At 44.1% G+C, this 21,021-nt stretch overlaps 1 protein-coding gene across 4 annotated transcripts in view; it reads left to right on the top strand.

Annotated features, from left to right (window-relative positions):
• dpp6a (dipeptidyl-peptidase 6a) overlaps positions 1-21,021 on the top strand; it is an 810,473-nt gene that overhangs the window by 699,024 nt on the left and 90,428 nt on the right. For all 4 annotated transcript variants that reach the window (XM_069914792.1, XM_069914791.1, XM_069914794.1 and 1 more), the window contains exons 9-13: positions 8,494-8,648; positions 9,410-9,507; positions 12,483-12,606; positions 14,753-14,791; positions 20,276-20,383. In XM_069914792.1, coding sequence (XP_069770893.1) covers positions 8,494-8,648; positions 9,410-9,507; positions 12,483-12,606; positions 14,753-14,791; positions 20,276-20,383 — 524 coding nt within the window. The remainder of the gene's footprint in view (positions 1-8,493; positions 8,649-9,409; positions 9,508-12,482; positions 12,607-14,752; positions 14,792-20,275; positions 20,384-21,021) is intronic.

The raw sequence follows: 21,021 nt of genomic DNA, 5'->3' as shown, positions 1-21,021 counted from the left end.
CCACCATTTCTCTGTTTTTACTACAATCACAGCATGTGTTGACTTTTGTGTTTCCCTCGCGCATGTTAATGCCGGATTTGAATTCATCTGGTCGCGTTGCATCTTTGTATTTGCATTGAGTTAATGTTGTGTTTACCTGTTTAACATCAATCTTTTGCACATTATAATAACTGCCATAAATTGTTTGCACCGTGTTTCCCATGATAATGAGCTATTAAAATGTAAATATTTAATCTACCATCCTAAATTTGCACAATGTTGATGTGATACTAATTAATGCTTCACTTTTTATTGGCTTGTTCCTAATTAACCAATGTTATTGTTGGCTTTTGTTCAACATGATAACTTTATTGCCTGCAGCTTTGCAAGTATTCTACAAGCACTGGGCAAGTGCTCCTCCATCAGAGGAGGAGGGAGTTATTACCATGGTTCCAGCAAATATTTATCACATGTTGAGCAGATTGCCGGCCACCATGTTAGTGGACTTTTGCTGGGTCATATTTCCACCACTGCAATACAAAAAGGAATTCATTGCAAAGGGTACAACGTCGAATGGTCTTGACAGGCAGCGAAAGACCTTCTTTCACCTCAAGCCTTTTATGTTTTTCTTGGAAGTTTTGTTTGAAAGTCCTCTTGTTCTATGGCCAGATTCCGCAGAGCGTACGGGTTTGTATTCTGATACCAGGGGTCCCTCTAGTGTCAGAATAAGGAACAACACACAGAAATGCTAAGGGAACCCAACCAGTCTCACCATGTCCATAGGATATATTACCGATGTTTCTGGCCTGAGCCCTGTTCAAGCCATAAGCAAAATTAAGACAGGCATTTAGGGGGAAGAATAGCAGACGGAGGGATCCAGACCTAACAGCAAGGCACACAAGCCTGACTGGACGGACATTGGTGTTAGAGCCTTGATTATTAGCTTTAAGTTATATTGCATTGCAACATAAATTTTAAGCATTTGCCCCCATTGTGCTCTCTCTTTTATTCCTTCCTCATGGTCAGAGATAGAGGGTGGGTGGTGATGGAGGATTTTTTCAGATTGGAGGCCAGTGACCATTGATGTTCTACAGGGACACAGTTCACCACTTATATTAACAATCTGTTGAGAGTGTGGGTGGCTTTGTCAGTAAGTTTATGGAATGCACCAAAGCAGATGGTGTAGTGGGCAACGAAGACTACAAGGGGATCCTGATCAACTGGGTCAAAGAATTGCAGATGGAGTTTAATTCATGACGGTCACGATGTTGCATTTTGGAAAGTCAATCCAAGGAAGGCCATGCACAGTAAGTGGGAGGGGCCCTGGAGAGTGTTGTAGAATGCAGAGGCCCAGAGGTCGGTATCAGTACATAATTTCCTGGAAGTGGAGACAGAGGCAGACAGAGGGTAGTGAAGAAGGCATTTGGCACACTTGCCTCATCAGACAGGGCATTGAGTACCAGAGATGGAACATCACATAATAGGTACTCAAGATGTTGGTAATGCCACATTTAAACTATTGTGTCACCCAGTTATAGGAAAGACTTCATTAAAATGGAAAGGATATAAAAATAGTTCAACCCTATGTACCAGAGCTGGTAGGTTTGAGTTATAAAGAGAGACTGAATAAGCTGGGTATATTCCCTGGACTGCAGGAGGTGGATGGTTCCCTTTTAGAGGGAGATAAATCTTGTAATAAGGTCTTTGTCATTTCCCCAAGGTAGGGGATCTCAGTTTTGAGGGATGAGAGGTGCAGGTTTTCAAAGGGACCTATGGAGCACCTTTCTTCCACAGTGGTGGAAAGAGCTGCCCGAGGAAGTGGTAGAAGAAGGTGGTAAACATTTAATAGACATTTGGATAGCTACATGCACAGGGAAAGGTTAGTCGGAATGTCCTAAAGGGAGGCAAATGTGATGAACTGAGACAAGAAAATGGGTTTGCATGGAACAATTGGACAGAAGGGCCTGTTTTTGCGCTCAATAGCTCTAGGACTGTGACACTATAAATAGATTATCTGTTTTCTACGATCACATCATGTGTCTGTGAGCTCCAAATTAGCATCCTGACCTAACAACCCCAATTCCGAGCTCCTTAATACATTCAGCTAGCTACATCGGGTGTGCAAGTCCAACACCCGGCTCCCAAAGCAGGCACTTTCATGGGAAGAGGTTACCAGCAGAGGAGAAAAGATTCACTATCCCGATACTCGTGGCCTCACCCAGACTCACTTCTACAAACGTGTGTGCTTCCTTCGTTTCATTGAGCACTTTTGTTCTGTCTGCTGTAACAGCAAGGACATCCCAGTAGCCAACCATTTTAATTCCACACATCATTTGCACACCAACATAGCCTCATGCACTTCCAAACCAAGGCTCCCCGCAAATTGGAGGAAGAACACACATTCAATCTGGGTATTTTACAAACAGACGGTGTCAACACCAACCTGCAATTTCTATTGAACTCCTGCCCTGAATCTCTCTCTTTCCCTATCCCTCTGTCTCCTTCCCTCCAGCTTTCCACCTCTTTCCATTCTGTCTCCAATCAGGGATCTCGCCTCTCCACCAATCACTTCTTATTTTTTTTTATCTCTTCTGCCCTCCCACTTCTATCCAGCAAGGACCTCTTACCTGTTAACCTGTACTCCTCACCAACTCCTCCTTCCTCCCCTTTCCTTTCCTCTCCTATCCCCTGACTCCTCCTTTTCATTCTGGCATCTGCCTATTTTTGCTTCTACCTGGCGAAGGGCCCACCCGAAACGTTGGTTACCCTTTCCTTCCCGTGGATGCTGAGTGACCTGCTGAGTTTCTCCAGCATCTTTGTGTGTTGCATGTGCCCTTCCTGGTCTTTTGTAGAGTCCACTCTTGGCCTTTCTCTGATTTGCTGTTTGTTATTTTCTCAGGTAGCCTGATTTAGAGCAAGGTTTTATCGCCGTATTTAGAATCATAGCATATCTTCACTTTGCACGGTGCAAGTAAGAATTGAAATGAGATAAAACTATAAGAAACTAACAACATAAGAATTTAACAGAAGAAATTAACAGAGGGCAGAGAAGATTTACAAGGATGTTACCTGGACTTCAGGAATTGGGTTACAGGGAAAGGTTAAACAGGTTAGGACTTTATTCCGTAAAGAGTAGAAGAATGAGGGGTGATCTGATAGAGGTACAGTACAACTCTGACTATCCCAAATCGAATTCTTCGAAATCCGAAAATTTTTAAAATACAGATAAGTGAAGAAATCTGAAACAAATCAAAAATCCTCAGTTATCCAAATTTTTTCAGAGTCGAATTGTCCAGGGACATCAGGCTCCCATACAGGGGGGGGCAGCGGACCCGGATCTTCCGGCACCGGCAGCGGTGGATCTTGGGCTCCCAGCGCTGGCAGCGGCGGTCCTCGGGCTCCCGCTGCCGGCAGCGGCAACGGGCCTCGAGCTCTCAGCGCCAGCAATGGCGGAACTCGGGCTCCCGGCAATGGCAGACCTTGGGCTCCCAGCGCTGGCAGCAGCGGATCCCAGGGTCTCGGTGGCAGCGGGGACCTCAAGCTTCTGGGCAGGAGCAGGAGGGGAGCCTCAGTGGGGAGGTGTCGGTGGTCGCTACTGACCAGCGTTTTTTTGGTGAGAATTAAACATTATTTTAATGCTCGTAAAGCCTTACCTTGTTTGTTGTTGCCTAATTTGCTGTTACAAGTGATTTGCTGTTGCTACTGGGCTGTTTTTTAAAATGACCAGTTCTCCAAAAAGACCGTTTATCTGAAATGAGCCCAGTCCTGACCATTTCAGATAATCGGAATTGTACTGTATTTAAAATTGTGAGTAAATGCAGAAAGACTTTTTTCCACTGAAAGTAGATGAGGTACAAACCAGGGGACATAGATTAAGAATGAAAGGGGGAAAGTTTAAGGGGAACATGAAGGAGTGCTTCTTCACACAGAGAGTAGTGGGAGTGTAGAATGAGCTGCCAGCTGAGGTGCTGAATACAGGCTCAATTTTAGCATTTAAGAAGAATTCGGACAAGTACAAGGATGGGAGAGGTATGGAGGGGCTATGGACTGGGTGCAGGTCAGTGAGACCAGGCAAAAAAAAAATGGTTCCACATGGACTAGAAGGTCCGAAGGGGTCTGTTTCTCTACTGTAATTAACTTCCTAGGACCAAAGTTAATAGAGAAAATTAACAAGGAAAAAAATAACAGATATGAAGTTAACAATGCAGGAAGTTAGAGGAGGAAGTTAATAATATAGTAGGAGTCATTTGGTTCATCATATTTTTAAAATTTACATATGCAACACTGTACAACTACAGGCCCTTCTGGGTTTCTGGCCCACGAGCCTTGTGCTGCCAAAATATAACCATGAGACCGATTAAACCTATTAAAAGCATGTCTGTCTTCAGAATGTGTAAGTCATGTTCAACCTGGTCAAGAAAAAAGAGTGATTCAACCCAATCCTAGTTTCCAGCACAAAGTCAATTTGCAGTTCGGGTCTCTTCAAGTACGGCTTAAATATGAGGCGGGTTTTGCCACCACTGCCTTTTCAGATCGTGCGTTCATCCCCCTACCGCCTTTGGTGTGAAAAACATTTCCCTTTTCTCAAGATCTAGTTCACGTTTATAATCATCTGACTGTTCATACACAGTCCGACAAAACAGCGTTTCTCCTGATCACGGCTCACACACATAACACCCAGCACATAATAATCACAAAAATATGTAAAGATATAATTTAAAATAAATATATAACTATATAATCATATAACAATTACAGCACAGAAACAGGCCAATTTGGCTCTTCTCGTCTGCACTAATCCAAGTACCCTCCTCTAATCCCTCGTAAATATTTTGCATTGGTTTACTTGGTTACAAGATACTGTTCATCGATCTCACAGCCAGCAGAAAGAAGCTATTTCCCACCTGGTGGCCCTGATCATGATGCTCCTGTACCTCCTTCTTAGAACCCAGAATATTACAGCACAGCCCTATGGCCAACGATGTTCTGATCACCTATAAATTCCTCCCAAAAAATACTAAACCCTTCCTACCTCATAACTCTCTATTTTCCTTCCATCCATGTGCCTGCTTAGGATTCTCTTAAATGTCCCTAATGATTCAGCCTCCACCACCATCTCCTAGCAAGACATTCCAGGCATCCACCACTCTCTGATTAAAAACAAATGTACCCCTGATGTCTCCCCTAAAGTTCCCTCCTTTCACTCTGTACAGATGCCCTCTGGTGTTTGCTATTCCCGCCCTGGGAAAAAAGTGCCGGCTGTCTACATTATCTATGCCTCTCAGAATCTTGTAGACTTCTATTAAGTCAACTCTCATCCTTCTACGTTCCAAAGAGAAAAGTCCCAGCTCTGCTAATCTTTCCTCATAAGGGTTTTTTTTTCCAATCCAGGAAACATCCTGGTAAATCTCCTCTGCATCCTCTCCATAGCTTCCACATCTTTTCTCTAATGAGGTGACCAGAACTGAACACAATATTCTAAATATGGTCTCAGTAGAGATTTGTAGAGCTGCAACAGCATGATCTCTTGACTCTTGAACTTAGTCCCCCAACTAATGAAGCCCAGCATCCCATAGGCCTTCTTAACTATTCTACCAACCTGTGCAGCAATCTTGAGAGAGGCATGGATTTGGACCCAAGGACCCTCTGTTCCTCCACACTGTTAAGTATCCAACCATTAACCCTATACTCATCCCTCAGGTTTGACCTTCCAAGATGCATCTTGATGGTAGTAGGTCAAAGATACTATGAGCTGGATGGAAAGGGACCTCAATAATACTTTGTTCTCTCTAATCTTTCTATTAATTTCTATAATTCATATCCCCTGGTTTCTCACTCTCTGAATCTAATTGAATTATTTGTTTTCACAGTGAAAAGCTTTGTCAACTCACACTTATGTACAAGAGGTTGAATAAGTACAGGGTGAAGGTTATAGTTATAGTGGGTGAAAGAGTGTTGAGAAATGTACAGCTAAACTGTGCATATTTAACCAAATGCAGGTCCATTTAAATGTCGGAAATAAATTACCCTTGAATCTGAAGATGATATGCAGTAAAACTGTTCATCCAGTTCTCTTGGGACATAACTGATGCCGAATTAGCAGATTCAACTGGAATATCAGATGTTACCTTCTTTATACTCCAACAAGCTATTGGTTCACGTTTTTTAGATACCATACAGTGAGATTCCAGTCAACCCAGTTTGTTTAAAGGGAACATGGGAAACAAGGCCCTTGGAAACTTAAAATGTCAACAGAACCAGAAACCTAGCAAGTGGACATGGAATACAGAAACCAGACCCCAGTGAATGGGTGGGGTCCAAAGGAGCCAGGGCCACAGTAAATGGGTGGGGAACGCAAGGACCAGGGCCCCATTGAATGGGTGGAGAATGTAAGAACCAGGACCCCAGTGAATGGGTGGGGTCTGTAGAAACCAGGGGCCAAGAGAATGGGTGGGGAATGCAGGAACCAGGGCCCCAGTGAATGGGTGGGGTCCATAGAAACTAGGGGCCAAGAGAATGGGTGGGGAATGCAGGAACCAGGGCCCCAGTGAATGAGTGGGGTCCATAGGAACTAGGGGCCCAGTGAATGGGTGGGAAATGCAGGAACCAGGGCCCCAGTGAATGGGTGGGGTCTGTAGAAACTAGGAGCCTAGTGAATGGGTGGGGAATGTAGGAACCAGGGCCCAAGTGAATGAGTAGGGAGTGCAGGAACCAGGGCCCAAGTGAATGGGTAGGGTCTGTAGAAACTAGGGGCCCATTGAATGGGTGGGGAATGCAGGAACCAGGGCCCCAGTGAATGGATGGAGAATGCAGGAACTAGGGCCCCAGTGAATGGGTGGAGAATGTAAGAACTATGGCCCCAGTGAATGGGTGGGGTCTGTAGAAACTAGGGGCCCAGTGAATGGGTGGGGAATGCAGGAACCAGGGCCCCAGTGAATGGGTGGGGAATGCAGGAACTAGGGCCCCAGTGAATGGGTGGGAAATGCAGGAACCAGGGCCCCAGTGAATGGGTGGGGTCCGTAGAAACTAAGGCCCCAGTGAATGGGTGGGGAGTGCAGGATGCTTTAAGCCTGTTGGAGTGCATTTTCACACTTCAGAAGTAAGTCATCAACTGATTTCTCTCTGAAATCATAAAGTAAACTTCAAATTCCTGGATATCAACATCTTTGAGGATCTGTCCTGGAGCCTCCATGTCAATGCAATCACAAAGAAGGCTCTCTAACAGTTATACTTTGTAAGGAGTTTGAAGAGATTTATTAGGTCACCGAAGACTCTTAAAAACCTCTACAGGCATACTGTGGAAAGCATTCTGGCTTGTTGCATTACTCTCTAGAAATGAAGCACCAACGCTCAGTACAAAACAAGTTCCAGAGGCTTGCTAAATCAGCATCACGGCACCAGACGCCACCAATTCCTCCAGGACACCTACTAGAGGCGGTGTCTTAAGAAAGCAGCCTCTATCCTCAAGGACCCCCACCACCCAGGCCATGTCCTCTTCACTCTTCTACCATCGGGAAAAAGGTGCAGGAGCCTGAAGGCGAGCACTCAAAGGGCAGTGGCGGATTAACTACCACCTGGCCAATAGGCTGAGCTTCAGAAAGGCCCCCCCCCCAACCGTGCCCCCCTGGCCCACACCCTCCATTGTATAGAATGAAGTGAAATTGTTCCATTTATTAGTCTTTGACCGTGATGCCCTCACATAATCTAAATTTATCTGCCGGGTAGGTGCTGGAAATACACCAGTTGGTATTTGGTTGGAAGTGGGGAGGAAAAACTTCATGGAAAATCGAACAAAACTTTACCTTATAGAAGCTGTTGCGAGCCCTGGATAATATGAAAATTCTGTTAGTTACAAAAGGATAAATAAAATCAGTTCTTAAAAAAAAATGTCTTGATACAAAATAACACAAGAGAAGGGAGAGTCCTTTTAAAAAAAGAAAACCTCCCGTGAGTGACGCTGCATGAGCCGAGCTCTGCTGCGGGAGGCGGACCTCAGACTTGCGCGCACAAACACGAGCATTGAATGACTGGTCGCATCGGGAGCGGCGGAGCCCGAATTGATTGATGGAACTGAGACCCCCCTGCTGATTGACAGGTGAACGGAGTACTTCCACAAGCCTTGATTGACAGGTGGGTCCAGGACTAACGTGAGCCCATATTGACAAGAGGCTGTGAGGGGCCCTCTTCCCTTCTGGGCCCCTGGGCTTCAGCCTAATGGTTAATCCATCACCGTCAGCAAGGACAGCTTCTTCCCCTCTGCCAACAGATTTCTGAATGAACAATTTGTCTTTTTTTGTTTGCTTGCACTATTTTTATTTATTTTGTAATGTGGTTGATATAAATGTTTGCCCTATGATGCTTCAGCAAAGCAACGAATTTCATGACATGTGCATGACGATACATCCTGATTGTGATTCAGAAGTTCAGGTTCTTTAAATTCCATGAAGTGTAGACCAGCAAATTCTGTTGACCGGCGGATTCTCTCTTACGGTGGTGCCACTCTTCTCCTTACAGAGGAATTCCTGAAAACCAACGTGGCTCACTGGTGGTCTCCGGATGGCGCCAGGCTGGCCTACGCCACAATCAATGATTCGAGGGTTCCCATGATGGAAATCCCGATGTACCTTAACTCCTTGTATCCAACCGGGAGAGTATACCCTTATCCGAAGGTAAGCAGCAAAGTTACTTATATAAGGTGGCGGGGCTGGAGAGTTCAAACTCACTCCAAATAAAACATGCAGGAGAGTATAGAAATGAATAAGGAGCAAATGTATGTCAAACTATTCTTTCTTTGGCTTGGCTTCGCAGACGAAGATTTATGAAGGGGTAAATGTCCACGTCAGCTGCAGGCTCGTTTGTGGCTGACAAGTCCGATGCGGGACAGGCAGACACGGTTGCAGCGGTTGCAGGGGAGAATTGGTGGGGTTGGGGTTGGGTGTTGGGTTTTTCCTCCTTTGCCTTTTGTCAGTGAGGTGGGCTCTGCGGTCTTCTTCAAAAGAAGTTGCTGCATGGGTGGCACAATTCACATCGTGGTTAGTGCAACGCTGTTACAGCACCAACATCCTTGGTTCGAATCCCGCACTGTCTGTAAGGAGTTTGTACATTCTCCCCCTGTCAGCATGGCTTTCCTCCGAGTTCTTCAGTTTCCTCCCACCCTTCTAAATATGTAGAGGTTTCAGTTTAATTGGGTGTATTTGGGCAGCACGGACTTCTGGGATGAAAGGGCCTGTTACCATGCTGTATGTCGTAATTCAAATTCAATTTTCATTGACTGTGTTGCCTATGTTTCTTTGAATAGAGGTAAATTTTAACAAATGTTACTTATAAACTTAAAGGCCCTTGAACAAATGCACTTATTCCATAAACAGCACATTTTGTTCAAATGATCATTACTCTATTGTTAAAGCCGTTCTTTCCCCTTTACCTACAGGCTGGACAAGAGAACCCGACCATTTCCCTGTATGTGGTGAATTTAAATGGACCAACACACACACGTGAGATGATCCCACCAGATGACACGAGAATGAAGTAAAGTCAACACCCAACCCCCCCCCCCCCCACCCTTCCTTCTCCCCAACCCCTTCCCCATCTTTATTTTCTTTCTGGCTAATTGTTGTATCTTGCATCTGATCTGTGATCTCGGAAATAGATCTTTAAAGTTTCAATGGCAAGTGGAAGGAAAAGTTACATCATCAACATGCGGACACAATTCTGAGGGGAAGCAGAGAGAGAGGGATCAAAGCAGGAGGAAGTGGCCAGGCAGGGTGAGGTGGCAGTTACACAGTGCACGGAAAAGTTCCTAGGATTATGATATTATAGTTATTACGGAAACATGGTGGAGGAACAGCGTAGCTCAGTGTTCCAAGGTACAGGTACTACAGGTATGAAAAGAGTTGGAGGAAGGTGAGGATAGGTAGTTGTGTCTTTGAATAGGAAGAATATTACTTACAAAGGGTGTTTGGGGGATTGTACAGTGAGGGTATATGGGTCTCCATAGAGTCATAGCATTCCATAAGAAGGAAACTGACCCTTCGGCCCAATGTCCATTCTGACCAAGCTCATCCTATTTATTTCTCTGCATCTTAGAAAAGTCCCAGCCTTTCCAGAATGTCCTTATTATTCAAGCCTTCCAGTTTTGGTACCATTCTTATATATCTTTACTGAACTGTGTCCAGTGTTACAGGACCTTCCGTGTAGTTGAGTGACCAAAAATGTGCACAATACCCCAAATGTGGTCTCACCAATGTATCGAACAGTTGCACCATGATGCCCCTGCTCCTGTACTCATTGCCCTGACGTAGTATGCCAATTGCCTTCTTCAACGTCCTGTCCACCTGCGTCACCACTTTCGTGGACCTCTGTGCCTGTACTGTAGATGACACTTCCCAGTTTTTAATACTTCCCAATCTCAAAACATGTTGTCTTTTAAGCAAGGTAAACCTCAATATTTTGAATTGTATCCTATTCATCCAAATAAATCAAACTTCATAATTGCAGCTGTAAATAGCTTTAATTTTTTGTTGATGAAAGCGAATAAACATTTTCATAGCTTCGTACTTCATAATGATGAGTAAAACAAAAATATTTAAATGATAATGATATTCAACTTCAAAAAATTATAAACAAATTTAAATGATAATAAATAATGAATAATGAATAATAATGAAAAAAGAAAATTTCTTGAGTGAGTTTACTCTCCTTCCATGGTTATTCCAAGAATGAAAATGAGCTCCTCGTCTGCTTGGATATTACGACATATTACACAGTAACTACGGTAACTCTACAAAAACAATAATCCTTAAAGGGAAAGTCATAAAACAACCATAAATCATAAACACAGAGTTTTAACATCTACATGTATCCCCAGGAGCCTTTGTTCTGCGACACTCCCCGAGGCCGTGTAGGGTCTGCCCTGGTTTAATCTCCCAAAATGCCACACTTGTTTGAATCAAGTTTCATCTGCCATTCCTTCTCCCACATTCCCAATGCAATCTCGATCCTGCTGTTATCTGAGATAGCTTTCACTGTCCACTATGCCACTGAGAAATAACAAGAGGGAGATCACTTTGATGGGAGTATTGACAACAACGGGGAGCAAATAGGTCAGGAATTGCTGTAACGTTGCAATGGTTTTTCAGATTAATTTCCATAATTTTGACGGGGAATGTCACAATGCTAAGGGGTTTAAGGGGGCAGGATTTGAGAAGTTGAGGAAGTCTGCGGATGCTGGGGTGGGAGTGGAATACATAAACATGCTGGAGAAACTCATAACGGCGTCCACAGGTAGTAAAGAATAGCCAATGATTGAAGCCTGGTGAAAACACAAAGCTGGAGAAATTCAGCAGGTACTTTATGTAACAAAAATAAAGGTACATAACCAACTTTTCAGGCTTGAGCACTTCTTCGAGGGTTTAGCAAAATGTAGACAGCTGTCTGAATAAAATGGGGGGTGTCCCACTGGCAGGAGGTAATGGATAAGAGAGAGAGGGCGCACCAGCAAACAAAGGGATGGGGGTGGATGGCTCTGTGAATGGAGAGGGAAGGGGGCGGAGAGCTGAAAGAATGGGAAAGAGAGGGAGAATGGGGAGTGGGCTAGCAGAAACCGGAGAAGTCGATATTAATTCCATCTGGCTGGGGAGTGCCCAGTCGGAATATTAGGTAGCCTGGCCTGGGCAGTTTTTGCTTTTACTTGATGAGGGGCCCGGGCACGAAACGTTGGTTACTTTTTACTTCCTACGGAGGCTGCGTGACCTGCTGGGTTTCTCAGCACATCTGAGGATTTGTGAAACGCATCCAGGGACGTTTTCTCAAGCAAGATATTAACAACCCTACGTGAGAGGCCGCAACAAGAAGCCACTTGTTAGGAAATGAACCAAGGATAATGGCTGAAGAGTCAACTGGGAATCACTTGGTGACCAGTGACCATCATTCTATTAGATTTAAAATAGTTATTGGAAATGATAAGACTGGACCAGAAGTTAAAAACTTAATGCAATGCACAAAGGTGCTGGAGAAACTCAGCAGGTCACGCAGCTTAGGGAAGAAGTAAAGGTGTCTAATGTTTCAGGCCTGGGCTATTTTTGCTTATACCTAACGAAGGGCCCAGGCCTGAAATGTTGGTTACTCTTTATATGGATGCTTCGTGATGTGCTGAGTTTCTCCATCACGTTTGCTTATTGCATTCAAGCCCAGCATCTGCAGGCTTTCTTGTTTCACTCAGTGAAACTCTTAAATTGGAGCATGATGGTGTTAGACAGGAGCTCAAGTAGGACGGGCTCCTGCTTGGTGGAAGGAAACTTGTCAAGTTGGGAGGTATTTAAAGGTGAGTCAGGGAGAGTTAAGGGACACACATCTCTGTGTTCCTGTTAGCTGGCAGGATAAGGGAACTCTGGCTGATGAGGGCAAGTGGTTCATGATTGTCAAACAGCGTCTTTTCACACTAGGCCTTGGGTTTCAGATCAATGTCTTGTCTCAAACTGTTCTTTCCTTTTTTTTCTTTCCAGGGAATATTATGTTACCATGGTAACATGGGCTAGCAGCACCAAATTGGCAGTGAACTGGCTGAACAGGCCCCAGAATGTTTCCATCCTGACCTTATGTGAGGCAACGACAGGCATTTGCACAAAGGTGAATGAAGACAAACAGCTCTGACTTTATGGTATCAAAAGTTAGTCAGAAGATAGAGGATTGGGAAGTTTTAAAACACTTGCAGAAGGTAACTAAAAAATTCATAAGGAGGGAAAAGATGATGTATGAAAGTAGGCTGGCAAATGATATCAAAGAGGATGCAAAAAGCTTCTTCACATATATAAAGAGTAAAAGAGAGATGAGAGTAGATATAGGATCACTAGAAAATGCTGCTGGAGAAATAATAATGGAAGACTAGAAGATGTCAGAGGAACTAAATGAAGATTTTACATCAGTCTTCGCTGTGGAAGACATGAGCAGCATGCCGGTTGTCGAAGGGTATTAGGGAAGGGAACTAAGTGCAGTTACTATTTCAGTAAGCTGAATGGTCAAAGGGTGGATAAGTCTCCTGGACCAGATGGATTGCCCTCAGGTTCTGAAAGAAATCACGGTAGAAGTTGTGCAGGCATTGGTAATGATCTTTCAGGAATCAATAGGTTTGGTATGGTCCTGGAGAATTGGAAAATTGTAAATGTCACCCCACTATTCGAGAAGGGAAGGAGGCAGCAGAATGGAAACTATAGACCAGTTAGTCTGACGTCAGTGACTGGGAAGATGTTGGAGATTATGGTAAAGGATGAGATTATGGAGTATCTGGAGGTACATAACAAGATAGGTCAAAGCCAGCATGGTTTCCTTAAGTGAAAATCTTGCTACACCTGCTTATTGGAATCTTTGAAGAGGCAACAAGCAGGCTAGATAAAGAAGATACAGTAGATGTGTATTTTGATTTTCAGAAAGTCTTTGGCAAGGTGCTGCACGTGAAGTTACTTAACAAGATAAGAGCCCATAGTATAAAGGAAACCTAGTGTGGGTAAAACATTGGCTGGTTGGCAGGAAGCAGAGGGTTGGAATACAGAGATCATATTCTGGTTGGTTGCCATTTGCTAGTGGTGTTCCAAAATGTATGGTCATGCACTTCGGTAGAAAAAAATAAATCGGCAGACTATTTTCTAAATGGGGAGAAAATTGAAAATGCAAAGTGAGCTGGGAGATCTTGTTCAGGATGCCCCGATGATAAACTTGCAGGTTGAGTCAGGCTGCCCCGATGATAAACTTGCAGGTTGAATCAGTGGTGATGAAGGCAAATCCAATGCTGGCATTCATTTCAACAGGAATAGAATACAAGAGCGTGGATGTGATGTTGAGGCCTTATAGGGCACTGGTGAGACCTCACATGGATCATGTGAACAGTTCTAAGCTCCTCATTTACAAAAGGATGTGCTTACGTAAGAGAGCGTTCAGAAGTGATTCAGAAGGATGATTCTGAGAATGAAAGGGTTATATGAAGAGCATTTGATGGCTCTCTTGGCCTGTACTCATTGGAATTTAGGAAAATGAAGGGTATCACAGTGAAACATTTCAAATGTTGAAAGGCATGTATAGAGTAGATGTAGAAAGGTTGTTTCCCACAGTGGGAGGATAGGTCAAGAGATTAGGATTGAAGGGCTTCCTTTTAGAACAGAGATGTGGAGAAATTTCTTTAGCCAGAGGGTCGTAAATCTGTGGAATTTGTTGCCACAGGTGATTGTGGAGGCCAGGTCATTGGGTGTATTTGAGGCAGAGATTTGTTGGTTCTTGATTAGCCAGGGCATCAAAGTTAATGGGGAGAAGTCCAGGGAGTGGGGCTGAAAGGGAAATTGGATCAGCTCCTGATTGAATGGCAGGGCAGAATCGATGGGCTGGATATCCTATTTCTGTTTCCCAGACCACCAGCGAGAGGTAGTGAACCAGCTCGTGAACCTCAGCAGCCAATCTCCACTCGTTCCTGCTCCCATGCAGTTCCGGTGAGGTGTTTATCTGATGTGCGAGTTGTGATCAGCTGCCAGAATTCAGTTCCCTTGAGATTAATGGTTGAGATTAAAAATATATTTTTTTCATTTGTTTAATGTAATTAGAGTCACAGCACAGTAACACGGCCCTTCCAGCCTACAAGCCTGTGACCATGAGTCTACTAATCCTGTATGTCTTTGGAATGTGGGATTGGGCAGAATTGGGCTAGATGGGCCAAAGGGCTTGTTTATGTGCTGTAGTATTCTGTTTGGTTCTGATGTGAGCACCTCACCCTGATATTATTGACTTTCAGAAACATGAAGATGAGAGTGAAAGCTGGCTATCCAGACAGGTAAGAGAGAAACCAAGTGAATGGCATACTTCTCTCTCTCTCTCTCTCTCTCTGTGTATATTTTTTTATCCTGTCTATTATCATCTGACTGTACATATACAATCAGATCAAACAGCATTTCTTCAGACCACAGTGCACACACATGCACACAATATGCATAAAATCAATATATTTAATTATTTTGGAATAATTTACTCATCTCATTTATAAGAGACCCAAAGTTACAGGATACCCTTCATCAATCTCACAGCCTGTGGGAAGAAGCCATTTCCCAGCCTGGCCGTCCTGATTTTGATGCTCCTGTAAGGGGGGGAGGTGGGGGGGTCAGAGATCCCATTGGCCTAGATGCTGAGATTCTTTCATATGCATTGCCCGCTTGCAGAATTATAACCCACATTTTATGGGACGTGTGAAATCTGACCTCACTGGGAGTGGGGACACCCCCTCCCACCAACCGAAGCAAACCCTACCTTTCACTGCTGCACTATTGTATTCCTGGATTCCCAATCTGGTCAGTTCCTGAATAAGGATGCACCCCTTGTAGGTCCTCCTGTTGAGTGAAGCTCTCATGTGACAGGATGCAAGTAGCCCAGGCTCCCAACATGTAGATATCAGCTAAACCAAGCACGTTTCGCTCAGCCAGATGTCAAATCTTAAGAAGACCCGCAGGGTAAAATTTTCACACACCGCATAGTTGGTATCTGGCTTGAACTACCAGAGGAGGGGATGGAGGCAGGAACTGTGATAACATCCCGGTTCCGATACCTGGTACATCTCCAGCCAGTTCAAGCCAGTCTCCAGCAGTCCACAGCCCAGTGAGAGTCTCCTGACTGCAGTCTCAGTGGAAAAAAAAACTACCTACATTTACTCTATCTATCCCCTCATAATTTTAAATACCTCTATCAAATTTCCCCTCATTCTTCTGTGCTCAAGGTTATAAAGTCCTAACCTGTTTAACCTTTCCCTGTAACTCTGAGGTCTGGGCAACATCCTCACAAATCTTCTCTGCACTCTTTCTATCTTATTCTTTCCTGTAGTTACGTGACCAAAACTGCTCACAATGCTCCAGATTTGGAAACTTTTGTTATCTATTTTATGAAAATGAATGTAAAGCTTCAAGAGCCTGAAGGCCATAAAATATTGAGCCTCCCACAAATTTGAGTTGAGTGAAGGGTTACATAACATAGCCTTGGTGAGCCTCACTTTCCACCTCCAAATGTCATGACTGCTTTAACAGTGTCTGAGCTATCCACTAGAGAAAAGGTGAATAGTCGCTCATGAGCAAAGCCACATCAGGACCTGACATTTTGGAAACACTACTTACCATGTTAAGCAGCTCAAAAGACCTGCTGGGATTCTGTGACCACTGCAAACAGTTACCCACAGGCTCCCAAGGTGATCCAGACAAGAAATTAAATGGAGAAGGCAAAGCTGTGGAAAGGTTAAACCCATGGCAATATGGAATGATGGATTGGAAGAATAACTATTATTAAAGGAACACAAATGCTGATTGTACATCGCTAAAGGGACAAAAATGAAAGTAGAATCCTTCATTATGTTCACAGTACATTGTCAAAGCCTGATTTAAGAACCAATGTGATCTGGCATAAAATGGATAGAGTAATGAAACATTTGAAATCTCTGTGGCCCTGGGAAACCTTCACAGGCTCCTGATTTATTTGTGATGGCAGCTCAATCTCTTCTATTCTCTTTTAAGGGTTTATTGACCAGCCCAGAGTGGGCTATCAGTCAATGTTTGAAGATAAAGCTAGTTTTATCTTTAATACTTACAAATTAGGCACTGAGTATTGAAGATTAAAGTCCATTTCTTCGGAGTCAATTGGAATTTTCTTTTTTGGTAAACTTTGAAACTTCCACCAATTAAAAACTCAGCTAAGTTCACCAATTAAAATCTTAGCTGAGTTTGCAGTGTGAGGACAAGAACTTTAAAAAAATTAACCTGAAGGTTCAAACTCAGTGTGTCCATAGATGCTCATGTGTGTGTGTGAGGAGTATCTCTATGAATGCATTAATAACTCCACATATGTGTGTATGCACATGTTGTGTCCATATGTGCATCTGTGAGTGTGCCTGTGTGCTTACATTAATACATTCATGTGTGTATCTGGGGAGGAAGGGTTATGTGTCCATGTGCATATATGACAAAGTCACTGATTATGTATGTGTGCACACATGTTGTGATCATATGGGCACCTATGTGCATGTGCATGTTTGTGTGTGTGTGGGTCCCCATGTGTGTGTGTGTGTGTGTGTGTGTGTGTGTGTGTGTGTGTGTGTGTGAGTGTGTGTTCATGTACATGCATGCACACTCGTGCACTCAAGTACCTATGTTATCAGATTCAGGCAGCCAATTTGCCTTTGCAGACCATTGGCCACCAATCCAAATTAATCCCATTCCCCAGTATGTGGTCCACAGCCTTCTCTCCTGATGGGATTCACCTCCCCATCTCCCAACAGGATTCACATATTCATTTCAAGGCATCATAAATTCGGTTAGTGATTATCTCTCTCAAGTTCTCCATTCTCTGGGTGAAAAAAAATCACGCTTCGATCTCCTCAAAATTTATTACCCTTATGGTAATTCATCCTCTATTTTTATCCACCTCTGACATGGGGGATTTGTTTTGGCAATCATCATGTCAACTTTTAATATCTTCCGGTCCAGAGAAAACAGACCCAGAGTCTCCAGTCTCTTCTCATAATGGAAATGCTCGATTCCAGGCAACATCCTTGTCAATCTCCTTCATACTCACTCCAGTGTTATCACATCCTTTCTATAATATGGTAACCAGAAATACTTGCAGTACTCCAGCTGAGGTCTGACCAATGTTTTATGAAGTTAGAGCATAACCTGCTTGCTCTTGTATTCAATGGTCCAACTAATGCATGCCAGAATGGACTTGTACACCAAGTTCCTGCTGTTCCTCAATACTCTCTGGGACCTTTCTATTCGTGGTGTATGTCCTATTCTCATTAAACCACCCCAACCCCCAAAAAAATGAATTGCATTACACCACATTTATTTAGCAAACCGTTCACTTGTAATGAACTGCTAGAAATCTACAAATAATCAAAACTGGATGGAATCGACCAGGACACTGGAAAACATAATGGCACAAAGGGCCTTGTTAACCCTATAAAGCCCTCCTCACCAACATTTGGGAACTTGCGCTATTCTTGGTAGACCCATCTCGCAGACTTGTCAAGCGACACCCTGATGTAGTCATACTCTGAGTCATGGTCCTTCCAGTCGACATCCCAATCAGCTACGTTCCTGGGTATATTCTGTGCCACTGCATGGCAGACCTAGCAGAGGTGGAACACACTGGTATAGAACCAGGAGAAAACTTATCTCAATGTTGACTCCTGATCCTGTGAATCTTATGGCTTCAGCTTACCCTTGAGCCAGGAAGCATAGAACATTACAGTACAGTACAACCCATGATGTTGTGCCAACCTACTCCACAACAGTCTAATACTTCACCACCTCTTTTTTTTTTATCCATGTACCTATCCAGGAGTCTTTTGCATGTCCCTATTGTACCAGTCTCCATCACCAGGCACCCACCACTCTCTGGGTAAAAAAACTTAACTCTGACATCTCCCATAAACATTCTGACATTCACCTTAACAGCTGTCCTCTAAAATTTGTGACTGTCACTCTAGGAAAAAGATGCTGGCTGACCATGCAATCTCAGGCCCTCGAAATCTTATGCACCTCTATTAAATCACCTCTCATTCTTCGTCACTCCAAGGAGAAAAGTCCTAGTTCTGTCAACATCGCTTTTCCATCCACATCCTGGTAAACCACCTCTGTGCTCACTCCAAAGCATCTACAGCCTTGCTGCAATGAGGCGTCCAGAACTAAATGCAATACTCCAAGTGTGGACTAACCAGAATTTGATTGAGCCTTATTTTGCACAGTGGCACCTAACTCTATTCTTTGTTGGAGGTAGAATCAAAGCAATCCAATCAAAATTTTCAAACACCAAAACCATGATCCATGAGTCACAGCTGGAAGAGCAAAGGCTTTAGTTAAATGCAAGTCAACCCAGGGGCACTGCACCATTGCCTCCCAGCTCTTGAACTCAATCTTGCATGGTGACTTTGAGGGATCTATGGAAACCTCCTGCTGATTACCTTTTATTGCGCCCACCCCCTCAGCTGCTCCATGTGGGACATCATTTGGAGTAGGCATCAGGAGGGCCACCATCACAGAGTAGACCCTGGGTGGTGGAGAAGGTCATTGTCCATCGTCAGTGGCATCACTGCTGACTGAGCTGGCCAAATGCTAAAGACCACTAGACCATAAAATATAGGAACAGAAATAGGCCATTTGGCCCATCAAGTCTGCTCCACCATTCCATCATAAGCCGATCCATTCTCCCTCTCAGCCGCACTCCGCTGCCTTATCCCCATAACCTTTTATAGCCTGACTTGTTAAGATACTTATCAATCTCTCCCTTAAATACCTCCACAGCCACCCATGGCAGCAAATTCCAGATGTTCACCACAATCTGGCTAAAGAATTTCCTCCACATTTCTGTTTTAAATGGGTGCCCTTCAATCCTAAATTGTGCTCTCTTGAACTAGACTCCCCTACCATGGGAAACAACTTTGCCACATTTCAAATGCTTCTCTGAGGTCCCCCCTCATCCTTCTGAACTCCAAAGGGTACAGTCTAAGACCCATCAAAGCTTGTCAAAGGACAGTGCAGATTGCTTGACTCCACAGCAGATGGTGAAAGTTCCAACAAGATTTTTCCTTGCATTCACCAATCAATCTATCACTGAGGGATTTTCCCCTCACCATTCCAACCTGAACAGCAATGCATCACGTTCCTTCTGGATAGCCTTACCCAATATCGTGAACATGGATTAGGTAATCCTTACCCCTGTCCAGTTCCAATTTCCCATCTCCTTTACCTGTTCTCACTCTCATCTTTCTCTCAAATCTTTCAAGTGAAGTTTATTGTCATCTGATTACACAAGTACGACCCGACGAAACAGCATTCTCTGTTTTTTGGAAAACTTTTCCTTTCCCCTTCCACCAGTGGGCTTGTCCCCAACCCATCTATCCCACCTTCTGTCCAATATTTTGGCCAGTCCCCAAGCACTTCTCTCTTCCCCCCCCCCCCCCCCCCCCCCCGCCCCTCCGCATCACCCCTTCTGTGCTTGATATCTCCCCTTTGCCACTTTAGTCTTGATGCAATCCAAAGCGTTGCCTGACTATTCCTCTCACCGGATGCCCCCAGACCCGTCGAGTCCCTCCAGATTCACTCTGTTTGCTCAACATCTTCCCCATTGTCCACATGTCGGTCCCGTTAAGCAGTCGGCTTGCTCCCCATTTCTGAAGAAGGTTCCTGTTCCCCGTGCGATGGAATATCACTTCCAATTGCTGCCGGTTCACTGTGCTGCCATGTGTGAATTGATTCTAATGGGTCAATGTTCTCACTGATCACAGAACGAGGCCCCTTTGTTCTCCAAGGACGGGACCAAGTTTTTTTTCATCCGCCCCAACCCACAGGGAGGCAGAGGAAAGTTCTACCACATCGCCATGTCATCTGCTCAAGTAAGTACCTCAAAGGTTAGCTCTAGCAAAAGGCGGATAAATGGAGCTGAGTCCACAGCCAGACTCGCTGTGATCATATTGATTGGCAGCACAGGCTTGACAGGCCAGATGGCTGGCTCCTGCTGCTAGTTCTTTTATGTATGATCTAAATTCATTTCTATCTTCATCAGTGTCAGAGAAAAGTTTCCTGAAGAATGCTAATTCCAGTGAGCTGACAAATTTATCAGGACAGGTCAAATCAATATCTTACATGTTTGCTGCCTTTGAGCTCGTTAACATTTTGCTAATGCTTTATTGTTCAGTTCTCAACATATATAAAAACATAAGTAACCCAGACAGGGTAAGCACAAAGGATCCATTACCCTCAGTAGAGGGGTTGGCAACAAGGGGTCATCTGTGCTAGTTAGTTTAGTAAGAGTTGTTGGGGAAGGGATGAAAATCTCATCGGAAGGTGGGGGTGAGGGGAAGGGGAACTGCACAAGCAAGCAGATGATAGGTGGGAGGGGGAAGGAGCTGAGAGGCGATGGGGAGGGGGAAGAGGGCTGTTAATGATGCTCTGTGATAGCAAAAGGGAAGGGAAAGAAGTGGGGATTAGAAACTCAACTGGTCAAATGGAGTACTTTATACAGCAAAGATGA

This window comes from Narcine bancroftii, chromosome 1, assembly GCF_036971445.1.
Source record: "Narcine bancroftii isolate sNarBan1 chromosome 1, sNarBan1.hap1, whole genome shotgun sequence".
Classification (NCBI taxonomy): Eukaryota; Metazoa; Chordata; class Chondrichthyes; order Torpediniformes; family Narcinidae; genus Narcine; species Narcine bancroftii.
This window is presented reverse-complemented; position numbering and strand designations above follow the sequence as displayed.